Source organism: Lynx rufus, unplaced genomic scaffold (assembly GCF_022079265.1).
Source record: "Lynx rufus isolate CCGP_SWC_20201006 ecotype Redwood Valley unplaced genomic scaffold, mLynRuf1.p SCAF_4, whole genome shotgun sequence".
Lineage (NCBI taxonomy): Eukaryota > Metazoa > Chordata > Mammalia > Carnivora > Felidae > Lynx > Lynx rufus.
In genome coordinates this window covers 99,051,662-99,065,384 of record NW_025814856.1, presented here as the reverse complement: position 1 = coordinate 99,065,384, position 13,723 = coordinate 99,051,662, and the positions used below count along the sequence as shown (strand labels likewise).

At 36.4% G+C, this 13,723-nt stretch overlaps 1 protein-coding gene across 4 annotated transcripts in view; it reads right to left on the bottom strand.

Annotated features, from left to right (window-relative positions):
- Nucleotides 1-13,723, bottom strand: part of PPP1R9A (protein phosphatase 1 regulatory subunit 9A) — a 317,596-nt gene that overhangs the window by 26,299 nt on the left and 277,574 nt on the right. For 2 of the 4 annotated variants that reach the window (XM_047096570.1, XM_047096571.1), the window contains exon 11: nt 5,114-5,271. In XM_047096570.1, the coding sequence (XP_046952526.1) occupies nt 5,114-5,271 (158 nt within the window). Of the gene's footprint in view, nt 1-4,310; nt 4,609-5,113; nt 5,272-13,723 lie in introns of all 4 variants that reach the window. The other 2 variants (XM_047096569.1, XM_047096568.1) reach the window with 2 other exon arrangements.

Genomic DNA, 13,723 nt, shown 5'->3' with positions numbered 1-13,723 from the left:
GGTTTCCAAAGAGTTTGCCTCAGTTTACATTCCACCAGCACTATTTAGTCTCTGGTTGTTTCACACATTTTCCAGTATTTGGTAACATCAGACTTTTAATATTTATGGCAATCTGGTAGGTATAAAATGGTATCTCATCTGGTTTATTTCATACTTTTCTGATTACTAATACCATTGAACAACTTTCATACATATCTTGGCCTTTTGGTTTTCATTTTCTAAGAAATGCCTGTTCAGGACATTATATATTTTCTCTTCTGTTATTTCTTTCTTAGTGATTTATACAAGTTATTTATATAATCTAGATACTACTTCTACATTAGTTACACAGGCAGCAAATATCTTCTCCAATTTTGTGGGATTCTTTGTTATGTCTTTGAGAAATAGAAGTTCCTAATTTTACTATCATCTGATGTTATTAATCTTTTATATATGTTTCCCCTCCCCTTTGTATATTGTTTAAGAAATCTTTCCCTACCCTTAAGTCACAAAAATATTCCATACAGACTTTTTTTTTTTTTAATTTTTTTTCAACGTTTTTTTATTTTTATTTTTGGGACAGAGAGAGACAGAGCATGAACGGGGGAGGGGCAGAGAGAGAGGGAGACACAGAATCGGAAACAGGCTCCAGGCTCCGAGTCATCAGCCCAGAGCCCGATGCGGGGCTCGAACTCACGGACCGCGAGATCGTGACCTGGCTGAAGTCGGACGCTTAACCGACTGTGCCACCCAGGCGCCCCTATACAGACTTTTTAAAAGTTTTATGGTTTGGGGGCACCTGCATAGCTCAGTTGCCATGTGTCCGACGTCTTGATCTTGGCTCAGGTCACGATCTCATGGTTCGTGGGTTCGAACTCCATGCTGGGTGCTGCACTGACAGTGCAGATCCTGTTGGGATTCTTTGTCTCCCTCTGTCTCTGCCTCTCCCTGCTTTCTCTCTCTCAAAAATAAATCAACATTTAAAAAATCTCTTTAATAGTTTTAAAGTTTGCCATTTTCCACTTATTTTCCAGTTAAGTCTTAAATCTACCTTGAATGAATTTTTTTGCAAGGTATGAGATGAGGGGGTCTAATATAATTTTTAAAAATATGGATAACCAATTGTCCCAGAAAAACTCATTAAAAACTCTATTCTTTCTCCACTGATCCACCCTTTTTTAATGCAGTTTTCATAAAATAACTTCATATATATCTGAAATGTGTATCTGTGTGTAATCTGCTTCTATGCTCTTTATTCTATTCTTGAATCTGTTTGTAAACCTCTGTACAAATAATATGCATAATTAATCCTGTGGCTTTTTAATAATTCCAGGTATCAGGTAAGCCAGGATCTTCCACTTCATTCTTCTTCAAGAGTCTCAGGTATTCTGGCCTTTTCTCCTTTCTTATAAATTTAGGATCAGCTTATCACATTCCACAAAATGTCTACTGTTCTAAATCTTTATATCAGTATAGACAAAAATGACCTATCTTTCTGCCACTCAATTTTTTTTCAAAAGATAAAAAGTTTTTAGAGTGGATAAATGTATATCCACCATATATCCTCCAATTTCCATTTACTACACATTGCTTTATCAGATAGCCTCTAGTCATCCATTAATCAATTAATTTTCAAATGCATTTCAAGGTAAGTTGAAGACATTTCAACCTTACACACATCAAGGTACTGATTTTGTATATTTATTTTATATCTGGCCACTTAATCTTCTAGATGCATATTCATATAATCTTTAAATAAAGATACTTTTGTTTTCTCTGTTGCAATTTTATACTGATTATTTGATGTTCTGTTCTTCCTGCAACTAGAAATTCTCAAAAACAGACTTGAAAATCGTGATGATGGTTGGCACTCATGTCTTATTCCTAACTTTTGTGCAAATGATTTAAGATTCACTCTTTAGTGACTGATCACTGGTAAGTAACCAATCATATTCAGAAATGTTTTTCTAATTCCATTTTTACTGTAACAAGTTTTTACTGAAAATGTCTGACGAATTACATCAAATTCTTCTCAACTTCTATTAATGTTATAACACTTTACCTTTCCTTTGTTGTATGATGATTTACAGTTAGATCTTCTAATGTTTAAATATTCTTACATTTTCAGAATCAATGCTACCTGATTGTGGAAATATAATTAACTTGCACTCCTATATTCAATTGATTAGCATCATATTTAAAAGGAATCAACATGCATAAGATTTCCTTTTTCCACACAGTCTTTACTGGTTTTTAGGACTCCAGCTATTTAAATAAATGAAAAACACCCTACCTGGAATAACATAGCATAAAATAGAGCCTACGTATTTTTTTTTTAATAGGTTAAGTAGAATTCAGTTATAAAACCACCTGGGTCTGGTGACTTTCTAAATGGAAACTTTTGTGAAAACATATTTCATATTTCTGTGACTATTAGTTTATCCAAGTTTTCTTCTTAGACCAATTGGAGTAGACCAATTTTGTAGCAAACTCCATTTCCTCTAGATTTTCTTTAAAAAAATTTTTTTTAATGTTTATTTATTTTTGAGAGAGAGACAGACAGAGCATGAGCGGGGAAGGGGCAGAGAGAGAGGGAGACACAGAATCCAAAACAGCTCCAGGCTCTGAGCTGTCAGCACAGAGCCCTACGTAGGGCTAGAACCTGCAAACCTTGAGATCATGACCTCAGCTGAAGTCAGGCACTGAACCAACTGAGCCACCCAAGTGCCCCTCTCTAGATTTTTAAATGTACTGAGTTTGCATACTACCTTTAAAAAATAATTTTTAAAATCTTTGTATCTCCTTTCTTTTTTCCAATGCTATTTTGTTTGTTTGTCTATATTTTTCTTAATGTGTCATTCCAAAGGACTATTCACCTTTAGCTGGAATAATTTACACTTGTACTATATTTTTGTGGGGAGAGGGGGGGTTAAGAATAGGCTTTTCATTTCAATAAAAATTAAATTCTGCTTATATCTTTTACCCTCTCCTTTCTTTTTCTGTTTTTTGGTTGCTCTGTTCCTATTATTTTGAATACTTATTTTATTTATTTTCAGTCTTTATTTTTAATAATAAAGGAGTTTAAAGCTATACATTTTTCTCTGAATACAATATACTCTGACTACCAATTGAACTTTCGAAAATGTACTCTACAGAAATAAAAGCATCAGTATACAAGAATATACGGGTGCTTGTTATAACTTTTTTTACAGTAGTAAGCAAACAAGTAAATATACAAAAAGAAATCTTCCAGAATACAGCCTAAATGTCCATCAATATTAAAATGGTTGCCTAGGTTATATTATAGGCTCACTACAGAAAATTCTCTTGTCATTGAAATTTGTGTATGTTGCACTAGGCTGATGTTCTGAAAATACTATTATATGTAAAATAAAACTGCAGTCATGTGACTTGTATGATTCATTTTTGTGAACAAAAGCATACAAAACAAAATGCAAACATACCAAAAAGTGCTTTTGTTTTTATATCTACATACACACACACACACACACACACACACGCATATATATACATAATATATACTTATGTGTATTTCTGATGCGAAAGATAATATGACCAAATTTACTTGGTTACTGTAAAGGGGCACATCAGACACAGTAGGAAAAGAATGAACCTATTCTTTATACATCTCTGCATCAGGTAACTTGTTTAACGAGAATTCGTTACTTCTACTTCTATAAATTAAAACAACAAACGTCTATTGGCATGACTGAAATTTTGGTGTTAATTCTAGGAGCCTATTTTAAAATTTAATTGATTAATCGCCCTCCATTATAGCTTTCCTGTCATAATTTTTGCAATATAAATCACTACCGTGGAGATTTCTTCTAAATAAAAACCAATTAATGGCTTAAAACCTATAACTGCTTTCAGCTTCATATATCTATGTACATATGTATATGTGTATGTATATATATTTTTATATATGTTATAGACATATATATTTTTACATATATATTACACACACATATATTTTTTTCCAGTGTATGTTAATGTTTATTGAAACTCCAGGCTGCTATTCTACAAAATCTCTAGTAGGCTTCCTGAAGAATTTCCTTCAATAATAAACTTATGGAGAGCTGTAGAAGTAAAAACACTAACCAGGCAGGAAAAAAAAATTAAATAAATAAGTAAATAAATAAACAAATAGGAGAGCCATGTGCTCTTATCCCACAACAGCAATATTAATTATTAGCTGTAAGAAGACAAAGGGCTTATGGCTATGAGAAAAAAAGCCATCCTTGTACTGCACAAATCAAGGTGTTAGTTAAGTCAGACAAAAGCAAAAACAACAAAAAAATCAACAGTACCTTTCTCTTGTGATATTTGCTTGACTGTGGCTTGATGGTGGCAAGGAGATTCTTCCATATCGTGATCAGATTTTGAAGGAGAGGAGAGTGAAGTGTCTCCCCACGTAGAGGAGGAAGGCTCCTGTTCTGGGTGCAGCGGTCCTCCTTGAAATTCAGTTACGTGGTCAGACGAGAAGGGCACACTGCCTGCCACTGGAGTGAGGGATGGAGCACCAGAATCTGATTCTGGAGAAGTTCTCAAACCCTTGGGCAGAAGTGATTTGGTAATGTGCGTGTGGTTATAGAAACTGTTTGAAGGCTGTTGGTATAAGAGGTTATAAAGGAGGTTATGCTGCTGAACATCAGCTCCATGTAATACTTACTTTGAAATCAGACCAAACTTTTTTAGTAAATCCCTTGAGAACCAATGTTTGTTGGTTGGTTTACAGATGAGACTGCATAGTTTACAACAATTCATCACATTGCCATTGTGGCTAACACAGATCCTAAGACATACAGAAACAGTTACTTGTACATTATTTCCCACTAGGTGAAACCAACAGCTGAATATAAAAGCACCATCACGAATATGACAAAATGGGTAATGCCCTTGGGGTAGTTCATTGAATGAGTACAGACAGAATTTGAATTACAACAATATAACGAGTTGAGTAAGAATTTAGGAGACAAAGCAGTGAACTATTCCAGCTGTTTCCATCTAGGGCATAGAATCTGGTTGCAGAAAAATCATTACCTTCAATAAGCTGTAGGAACAAGGATACAGCTCAGCACTGCAAAGTCAGAAATTGGTCAAAGGTGCTCACCTTTCGTTCCAGACTGTCTTCCCCATCTGTTGAACTGACACTATCATAGAGTCGTGTCCTAGAGGGCCTCTGACGTCTGTTCTTCACAGAGAGCTGGGCTCGGGTTTTCAGTGCTTTTGAATCCAGGCGCTCTGTTTCGGGGACTGCCTCATTCAAGTCTAAGAGAAGAATATTGCAAAATAACCAGTGAGGGGAACCTTTGGACAGGATTGACAAAGAGACCACAGATGCTGATAACAAAATCTCAAGGTAATCAGTAATACTAGGCAAAATATAGGTGACAACCATGCCGGCCTGATACCCTGCAGGTAAGAAATAAATCAGTGAGGTTTTGGAGAAATGTACAAAGCATAATGGAAGAAACAAACACCAAAGATGACCAAGGCAACCAAAAGATCTAACATCCAAAGAGCCAGCATGATCCTCTGTGGGCCAACTCACCACCTCTAATCTTGCTGCCTGGAGTCCAAGTCAGGACTCAAAGTTACCATCTTTTTAAATTTAAAAAAAAAATTTTTAATGTTTATTTATTTTTGAAAGAGAGAGAGGACAGAGCATGAGCAGGGGAGGGGCAGTGAGGGAGCGAGACAGAATCCGAAACAGGCTGCTATCACAGAGCCCAATGCGGGGCCCGAACTCACAAACCGTGAGATCATGACCTTAGCCAAAGTAGGATGCTCAACCGACTGAGCCACCCAGGTGCCCCTCAAAGCCGCCATTATAAAGGGGAGGAGGAAATGTCACCCATCCATCAATCTATGTAGGCACTGGCTGAGGAAAAACTCTTCTCTGGTTGAATTTATCTGGAATGTTATTGCTCCTTAGAAATAATGTAGTTTGCTCATCCATCCTTTTTTATCTTTTTAGAGTGGCAGTCATTAAATGAAGTCATAATGTTCACAGAATTAATAATTAAGTGCTTCTGGATTTAAACTATTAAAAATAAAGCAAATAACTGAGTTGTAGAAAATTAATATGTACTGGAATTAATGGAATAACACAGTTTCTTACAGTAGCATTACCTGAGGCAACTCCTTTTCATAGTGCTAGCATGAAGGTGTACTCTAAATATATTATAAGACCAAAACAAGGAAGCATCTCAGGATATACCTCTCTTACATGTGGAATTTAGCATCTGGCATATGGTTCTAACAAATAATATTAAACCTATTTTTCCCAGGAAATACATCCTTTGAATGACAATATTTACAGAAGGTTCTGACTTTTCATTTCCTGTATTTGAAAGAAAAGTGAATATTCAGAAAAGTCAGATCATTCAGGTATATATAAAGGACAGCTAAATATTTTCTAATTAGTAGTCTATTGTTTACATGTCAATGAAGAAAAAATAATCTCCTTCATCACTTTAATTTCTTCCTTTCAATAGAATCTAAACTTGCAGCTGCTGATTAAGAGTTCATTAGTTGTGATAATTGGGAGATAATCAACCTTACAAGCTCTTGTTTACATATAAAACATGGAAACACCACCCAGATGAAAGCAACAATATAATTAGATATATCGGCGTACAAGCATGTTTCACAGTTTATCTATCTCATATTTGGACTGTACCTTCTATGACAACAAAGCACAGTCACACACACCAGCTCATGTGTTCTTCACAACAGCCCTACACAAAAGAGCAGCCGAGGATGTTTATTTTGTCCTCTCCTGTAGTTGAGAGACCTTGAGTAACTTGCCCTCTTCTGCGTGGCTAGTTGATGGATAAGCAGCCAAGATTTTTCTAGTTTTTTGACCCCCAGGCTACTACCCTGTGCCCTCCAAATTCAGCTAGTGTTGAACAAGCTACGAGAAAAAGATTTTATTTAATGTTCAGTGTTTTGGGATTGTAAAATCACATAAAACATGACTAATCTAGGAAATTCATTTCTCCAATTGGCTACATATGAAATATTATTATTAATCTTCCACATATGTGTTAAGAAAGCATAAAAATGAGGACATGTTGAAAGCTAAGGAAAAAATCATTTCTCAGATGATTTATTTGGTTGGTTTAATAATAGCTTTAGTTACTTGGTGACAAGAAGACCCAAGGAGGAAGCTCATTCTAAATGTAAAATGGCTGTAAAATGGCTCCCTCTGCAATAGAATCCTGGCCCGGGAGCACCCAACATAGCACCCACCATCTAGGACTGCAATAGCTGCCCCATCGGTAGGTACTGAACAAAGAAAGTAAGGGAACATGAAAGCTACTTAGCAGGGTTTAGAGTGTAGAGAATTTATCCTGGGGCTTCTGGTTCCTTTACTATTCAGCAATTTGCCTGGTACTGGTATCAGACAACTCCCAGATAGCAATCTGGAATATCTGCTTTAATGTCAGCTAGCACTGACTAGGTGCAAACTATTGGAATTACATCTGTTAAAGATGAAGTTAGCTGGAAAAACCATGCCTTATGTCCATTATCCAAGTGGCCAACAAACACCTGCATCCAATTAATTTTTGAGGACCTGAAAACAAAGGTCTTGGGGTCACTTTATAAGAGTGATTCATGAATTACAAATCAGCAATTTATATTTCATTCTAAGCACACATTTTTTTGAAGTAAAGAATCAGAAAAAATGGGATGGAATGGAGAACTTTCACTTCAACAGCTTTTATGCCAGCAGAAAGCTGGAGAGAAAGTGGTCGAGAGGAAGCAACTACTAAAGACATCACTAACATCCCCCTTAAGAGTATTAGAAGAGGTATGTGGAACAGAAGGAAAATGTGTACAGAACTTATGTGGCTGGGTAACTAGAAGCTAGCTTTGGCTACCATGTCATATAAGAACCAGAATATTACAACTCAGAAGAAACTTAGGGATTCTAGCCCAGTCTTCTTTCCCAGACCAGAAATCCAGGTTCAAAGGTTACTAACTTGTTTACTAACTGCATCACACAATTAATCTGTGGAAGAGACTGGATAGAGCTCAGCCCTCAGAAGCCTCTCCTTCTGGAAGGTCACTTTCCAGTCTGAAAGTAAACTTCACAAGTAATCTTTTGCCTTCATCGAATTGTTTAGTCTTGCTTTATGTTCCAAACAAAAATACAAGTCAGGGGCTAACTCTGCAAATTTCCATAAGTATATAATATTTAAGGAAGAAAAAAACCCTGAGGGATTTTATTTGGCTTTGTATATATCCAAGGAATAAAATTCTTACATCAAAAAATTAGCTGTCAGTTTTGCGGATGGCGCCGTGGCCAAAGAAATCCAACTGGTTCAACGTTTTCTAAGTTACACGCTCCTGAATGCAAGGGCTTAGGTGGCTGCATTCTCTCATGGTTTTTCACTCTCTGCAGAGACCTTAATCAATAACGTAACACTGCTTTTATAATCCCAAGACCCTGGGTCCTTCCTCTACCTCTTCTCTCTAATCTATCGAGTTCTGTCCATAAGAATCAGAGGAAAATTTCCTTTTCATCTCTCTTTTTCTCTCTATTCTTTTTTCAGATCCTCTAGTTTCTTAAAAAAAAAAAAGCCTATCTCTGACTCAAATGCAGCTAGAAATACAAAAAAAGAGCAAACTCAAATGGATTAATAAATATAGACAAATACAGACAAGATATGAAGAGGTTAACCATAAAGTGTGGGAAGGACTCCACCTCAATATACCTGCATTTTAAGACTAGTTTCAATATTGCTTCGAATTGGATCCTTTAAAAGGATTTAATGGATTTGATTATGATTTTAGCAGCTGTTATGAAAAATGTTCTGTGAAATTAGGATGTTATATATCATATTACACAGTGATTGGTTCCCTACAGTAATGCCATGAGTCATTCAGTTTTTTCACTAGATTGACGTTATTTTTGACGTAAATGGAATGCTGCCCACAGATCAGATATAGATGGCAAGGGAAGGAGGGGAACGGAGCAGCCTGATGATGGGGTCTGCTCTGCATTCTTACGTGCATTCTTCTCCTCAAAAAAAGAGCTACCTTTGACTATCACACATAACGCTATTATCAGCTACAATGCTGAACATCATGAAAACACTTGGTGGCATTTTAAAACTTGAACAGTATATGCATATCACTCACAGTCACTCCAAGATCGTAAAAGATGGGCCCATGGGGCTTGGGGTTGATCCACACTGCATTCAGAGGTAGGCTTATGTGTCTCAGGTGCTGTGAAACAGTTACCATGAGAGTGATCTGGAGTTAGTCTTCTTTGAACAGAATCCAGAACCGTGGCTCTCTGGCACTGAATTGGGCAATTTCCCTAACCTCTCTGTCCCTCAGAATCCCAAAGTGCAAAATGGGCATGATAATAACATAACAATAATAATTGCGTTATTATGAGAACTAAATGCATTAATAAATATGCCGGTGCTTGGAAGAGGGACTGCTACATAAACACTCAATAAATGTATTTTACTGGCGTGGAAAGGCTAGCAAGATATCCTTACATGACTAAAGCAAGTTGTAGAACAATATGTACTTTCATATTAAGTACTTTAAACAGAACAACATAAAATAATTTTCCAATGGTAAATATATGCATATGATTTAACAGAAAAAGAACTGTTAAAATACACTTCATACTGATGATGGTGGTTACCCCCAAAGAAGGTGTTAGATTTGGAGAGCTTGGTCAATACGTAATTTTATCTTATTTGTAAATGTTAAAATGTTTGGTATCATATGTATTTTTTGTATTTATATATTACTTACACATTTAAAATTAGTAAAAAAAACACATTCATTTTTTATAGACATCTTAATTCCATTCTAATTTTTTTTAATTTTATTTGTTTATTTTGAGAGAGGGCAAGAGAACATGAGTGGGCTAGGGGCAGAGAGAGGAGGCAGAGAGAATCCCAAGCAGGCTCCCTGTTGTCAACACAGAGCCCGATATGGGGCTCAAACTCATCAATGGTGAGACCATGACCTGAGCCAAATTCAAGAGTTGGACACCTAACTGACTGAGCCACCCGGGTGCCCCATCTTCATTCCATTCTAATTTGAGAGCTCTAGTGTTTCAGGACTGAATATTCCCCGATGTTGTTATTAGCCCAGGAAACTTTGTCAAAATCCGGGTGATTATCAGCCTGCCCTGTGTGAGAAGGCTGGTCTTTAACGACATCTATGGAGACCGTTTGCCCGCATTGCTCCTTTACTAACTGCCAGACGATTTGGCCGGATGAAGGCCCTGTGGCTTAGCTTCCAGTTGCTACTTCGTTTTAGTATTGCACAGGGGAAGATGTATTGAATCGGATATGGTAATTTGAGACCAAGTTACAAGACCAACTTCATCTCTTATGACAGCACTTTACTTAAGAACCCACCCATGGCCAACTCTCACCCCGGACTCTATTAATTTAGTTGCTTTCCTTATAGCTGCCTAAAAGTTGATAAATTTTACACCCCAAGTACTATTTATGAAATTTTAGGAAGCTAATTTCTTCCAGTTTCAGAACAAGTAGGAGAAGATTAACGCTGTTTCTTAATCTATTAAGTAGGTCCGAGTTTACTGTTGTATCAACTGTACATTTCATTTGCTGATGTTTGAAAAATATTAAAGAATTACTTTTTTATACAGGTCATCTGTATGACCTTTGAAACATAATAACTGAGTTATTTGTTTTAGTTTAATGCTTCTCCAGTGCAGTCTGATATCCAACTTCACCTTCTTCAGCTTATAGTTAACTTAGTTAGCTCCCTGTTCTCAAGAGGGCAGAGAAGTCTAAGTTCTGTTGCCCCTGACTCCTTAGTAATGCCACTAGACTGCCCATAGAGATAGTGGCTATAATTCAGAAAAACAAAACAAAGCAAAAAAAAAAAAAAAAAAAAAAGCACCACCACCAACTATGTGAGATAACCTAAATCCCACCAAATATCATCTGCAACTCTTATAAGAGTCATTGATTCCGAGACTATGAAAGGATCCAGAATTTATATTTAGGTAACAAGAAAAGGCATTAAATATCTTAGGATTCCTTTACTGTCAAACATCTTTAGAATCCGACAGAAAAGTACTAAAATTCAAAGAATTGTAAAATTTAATCAAATGGGCAAACTGGTTGGAACTGAGGCCTTCTGTGAGTAGAACCATGAGGTCATGTGCATTAAGCTGGGTCTAGGAAGGTGGGACATGTAAATGTCTTCTTCTTGAAATTATAGCATCTTTGACATAGCAACAATAAACAAGCTTCTGTGTTCTCACAGGGTGGCCTACAAAAATCTAACCAGTTTTCTCAGTCAAAAATCTCTGGATATACTTAGTAATCCCAAGCATGCTACATAGGCAACACCTCCCCCCAATTATATATCATGATATAATAGTTTCCTTGATTAGTATAAGAATTCAGATCTTATGCCTTTGGTAGGAAATAACCTCAATTACTTGAAATGACAGTTGTTGGCTTCCTTAATGGGAAAGTATCTTTCAACTACAGGAAGACTAATTGCGTACAGCATTAGAAGATTTAAGAAAACTCAAAGGTTATGCTACTTGTAAGCATAATGTAACAGATGCATGAGAATTTAAGTACTTGCAAAGACTCTCAGTCACTAAGAACAGTAGTTAAAAAGGAAATCAAACGTAACAAATTTGTAAATGCAATTTAAAATGTTTATAGGTGTTTAATTAGATAAGTTTATAAACAGGAACTAAATATTATTCAAAGATCCCTTAGTGATTTGCAAACCAAATTTAAAAACTTAAGGAACTAGATTTTTGATAATGTAGCTTGAATAAATCAAACATTAATTGTAAAACCAAAATAAATATCCAAGTGACTTTTTGGATGGTCATACGGCCTTTACTGTCATCACAAAACTCACAGGCAATAGGGTTTTCCACGTACCTACGTTCTAATGTTTCTTAAGCTTCCTCATATGTCACATTTCCTGTAGGTTCTCAGACATAATTAGTGTACAGTATTGAGAGAGAAAATTATTTCATGTCCACTGGAATTCAGTCTTGATATCAGTGTCCTGCCTTAACAGAAAAAACCCTAAGGATTTTATAACTGCTGAAACAATTCGGCTGGACGTTGTTCAGAGCCATACACGCAAGATAATCTTCTGGTCCTAATTCCAGAAATCTCTGTTCATTGTTTCGTTTTAATTTTAAAGATGCTGTGACACCCTGATTGAGCACGTCTCCCTCTTGGCTGGTAGATGGCTTAAGTGAAATCCGTGGCCCCCCCTGAACAAACCACAGGAGCCCACCAGCATGCACTGTATACATAAACCACTCGGGCAGCATATTCTTTTGCATCCTCCCATCCGGACTTCCCAGGCTGTTTTTCACAGTTCTTTTTACCTCAGCATAACTGTACAGTATCTTCCAGTCTATGTGATGAGAATTTCATGGTGAACCAGAGCACTGTCTATAAAATGTAAGAAACACTTCAGGATACAACTATCTTGTCAAGTTTCCTTGAAAAGGTGCTATATCTCACATTTGAGTTAAAACTATCATGGGGCGCCTGGGTGGCTCAGTCGGTTAAGCGGCAGACTTTGGTTCAGTTCATGATCTCACAGTTCATGAGTTCGAGCTCTGCATCGGGATCTGTGCTGACAGCTCAGGGCCTGGAACCTACTTTGGATTCTGTGTGTGTGTGTGTGTGTGTTTGTGTGTGCGCGCGCGTGTCTCTGCTCCTCCCATGCTTGCTTGCTTTGTGTCTCTGGGGGGAGGGCGGGGAATGAATAAACGTTAAAAAATTAACAAAACAAAATGGTCTTTACTTCCAGAAGATCATAATCTACCCTATAGTTTGATTCCAAGCAAACAAAATTTAAAAGTCAAAATATAAAGCAGTCTGCTTTTCCTACAATGGATAGAAAACTACTAAGCTTAAGCTCTTTCTGACAAAATAACTTGTTTTCTATCAAAACAACTTCAGATATCTTCTAGTACGAATGCATACCTCACTGGATTGAAGGGTCTGGTGACTTCTGTGAACTTATAGAGAGGCGGTGAGAAATAGGAACCAAGGAGAGTTGTCATTTTGCAACTGAATACCTCCTTCTGAATGCCTCCTTGATTTGGCAACAAAAGTCTTAATGACTTACACAAAGACAGATGCAAAACTTGCAAAAAACTAGACAGGCAATTTAGGTGCTTTGCTTTTTGATTAAGAGAACAGATTTTGGCTCTAATGATGTGCCAGAAAACAATCAATAAGTATTGATTTCTCATTCATTTGGCTTGTTCATTAAAATTTTCCATAGTGATTTACCGGGAATGTTCACTCTTTAATTAGTGCAACTCAATAATATTTCATGGTCAAAATTATTTATCGGGGATTAAAAGTTGCTGAAAATGATTTGTTCAGGAAAAATGAAAATGATGAAAGTTTACCAAGAAATTATATCTGTATGCATGATAAAAACAAGCTTGAATCCACTCCAGAATTCTCTCCTGCTCCAATTTAGAACTAAACAATGTGACAGCATGGAATAATTACCTCATTGCTCTGTATCTAATGCTCTTGTAGAAGACACTCCTGATAATGTAGTGCAAGCATTCACTTTCCTTTTAATGACTTTCCATTTAATGAATTCTGGCTTTAATCATGCCTTTAACCTTATTTTAAAATCCTGGGTTCCAATGCTAAAAGTGAATGCTTAATGTACTCTCGGACTCTGTTAGAAAATAAAT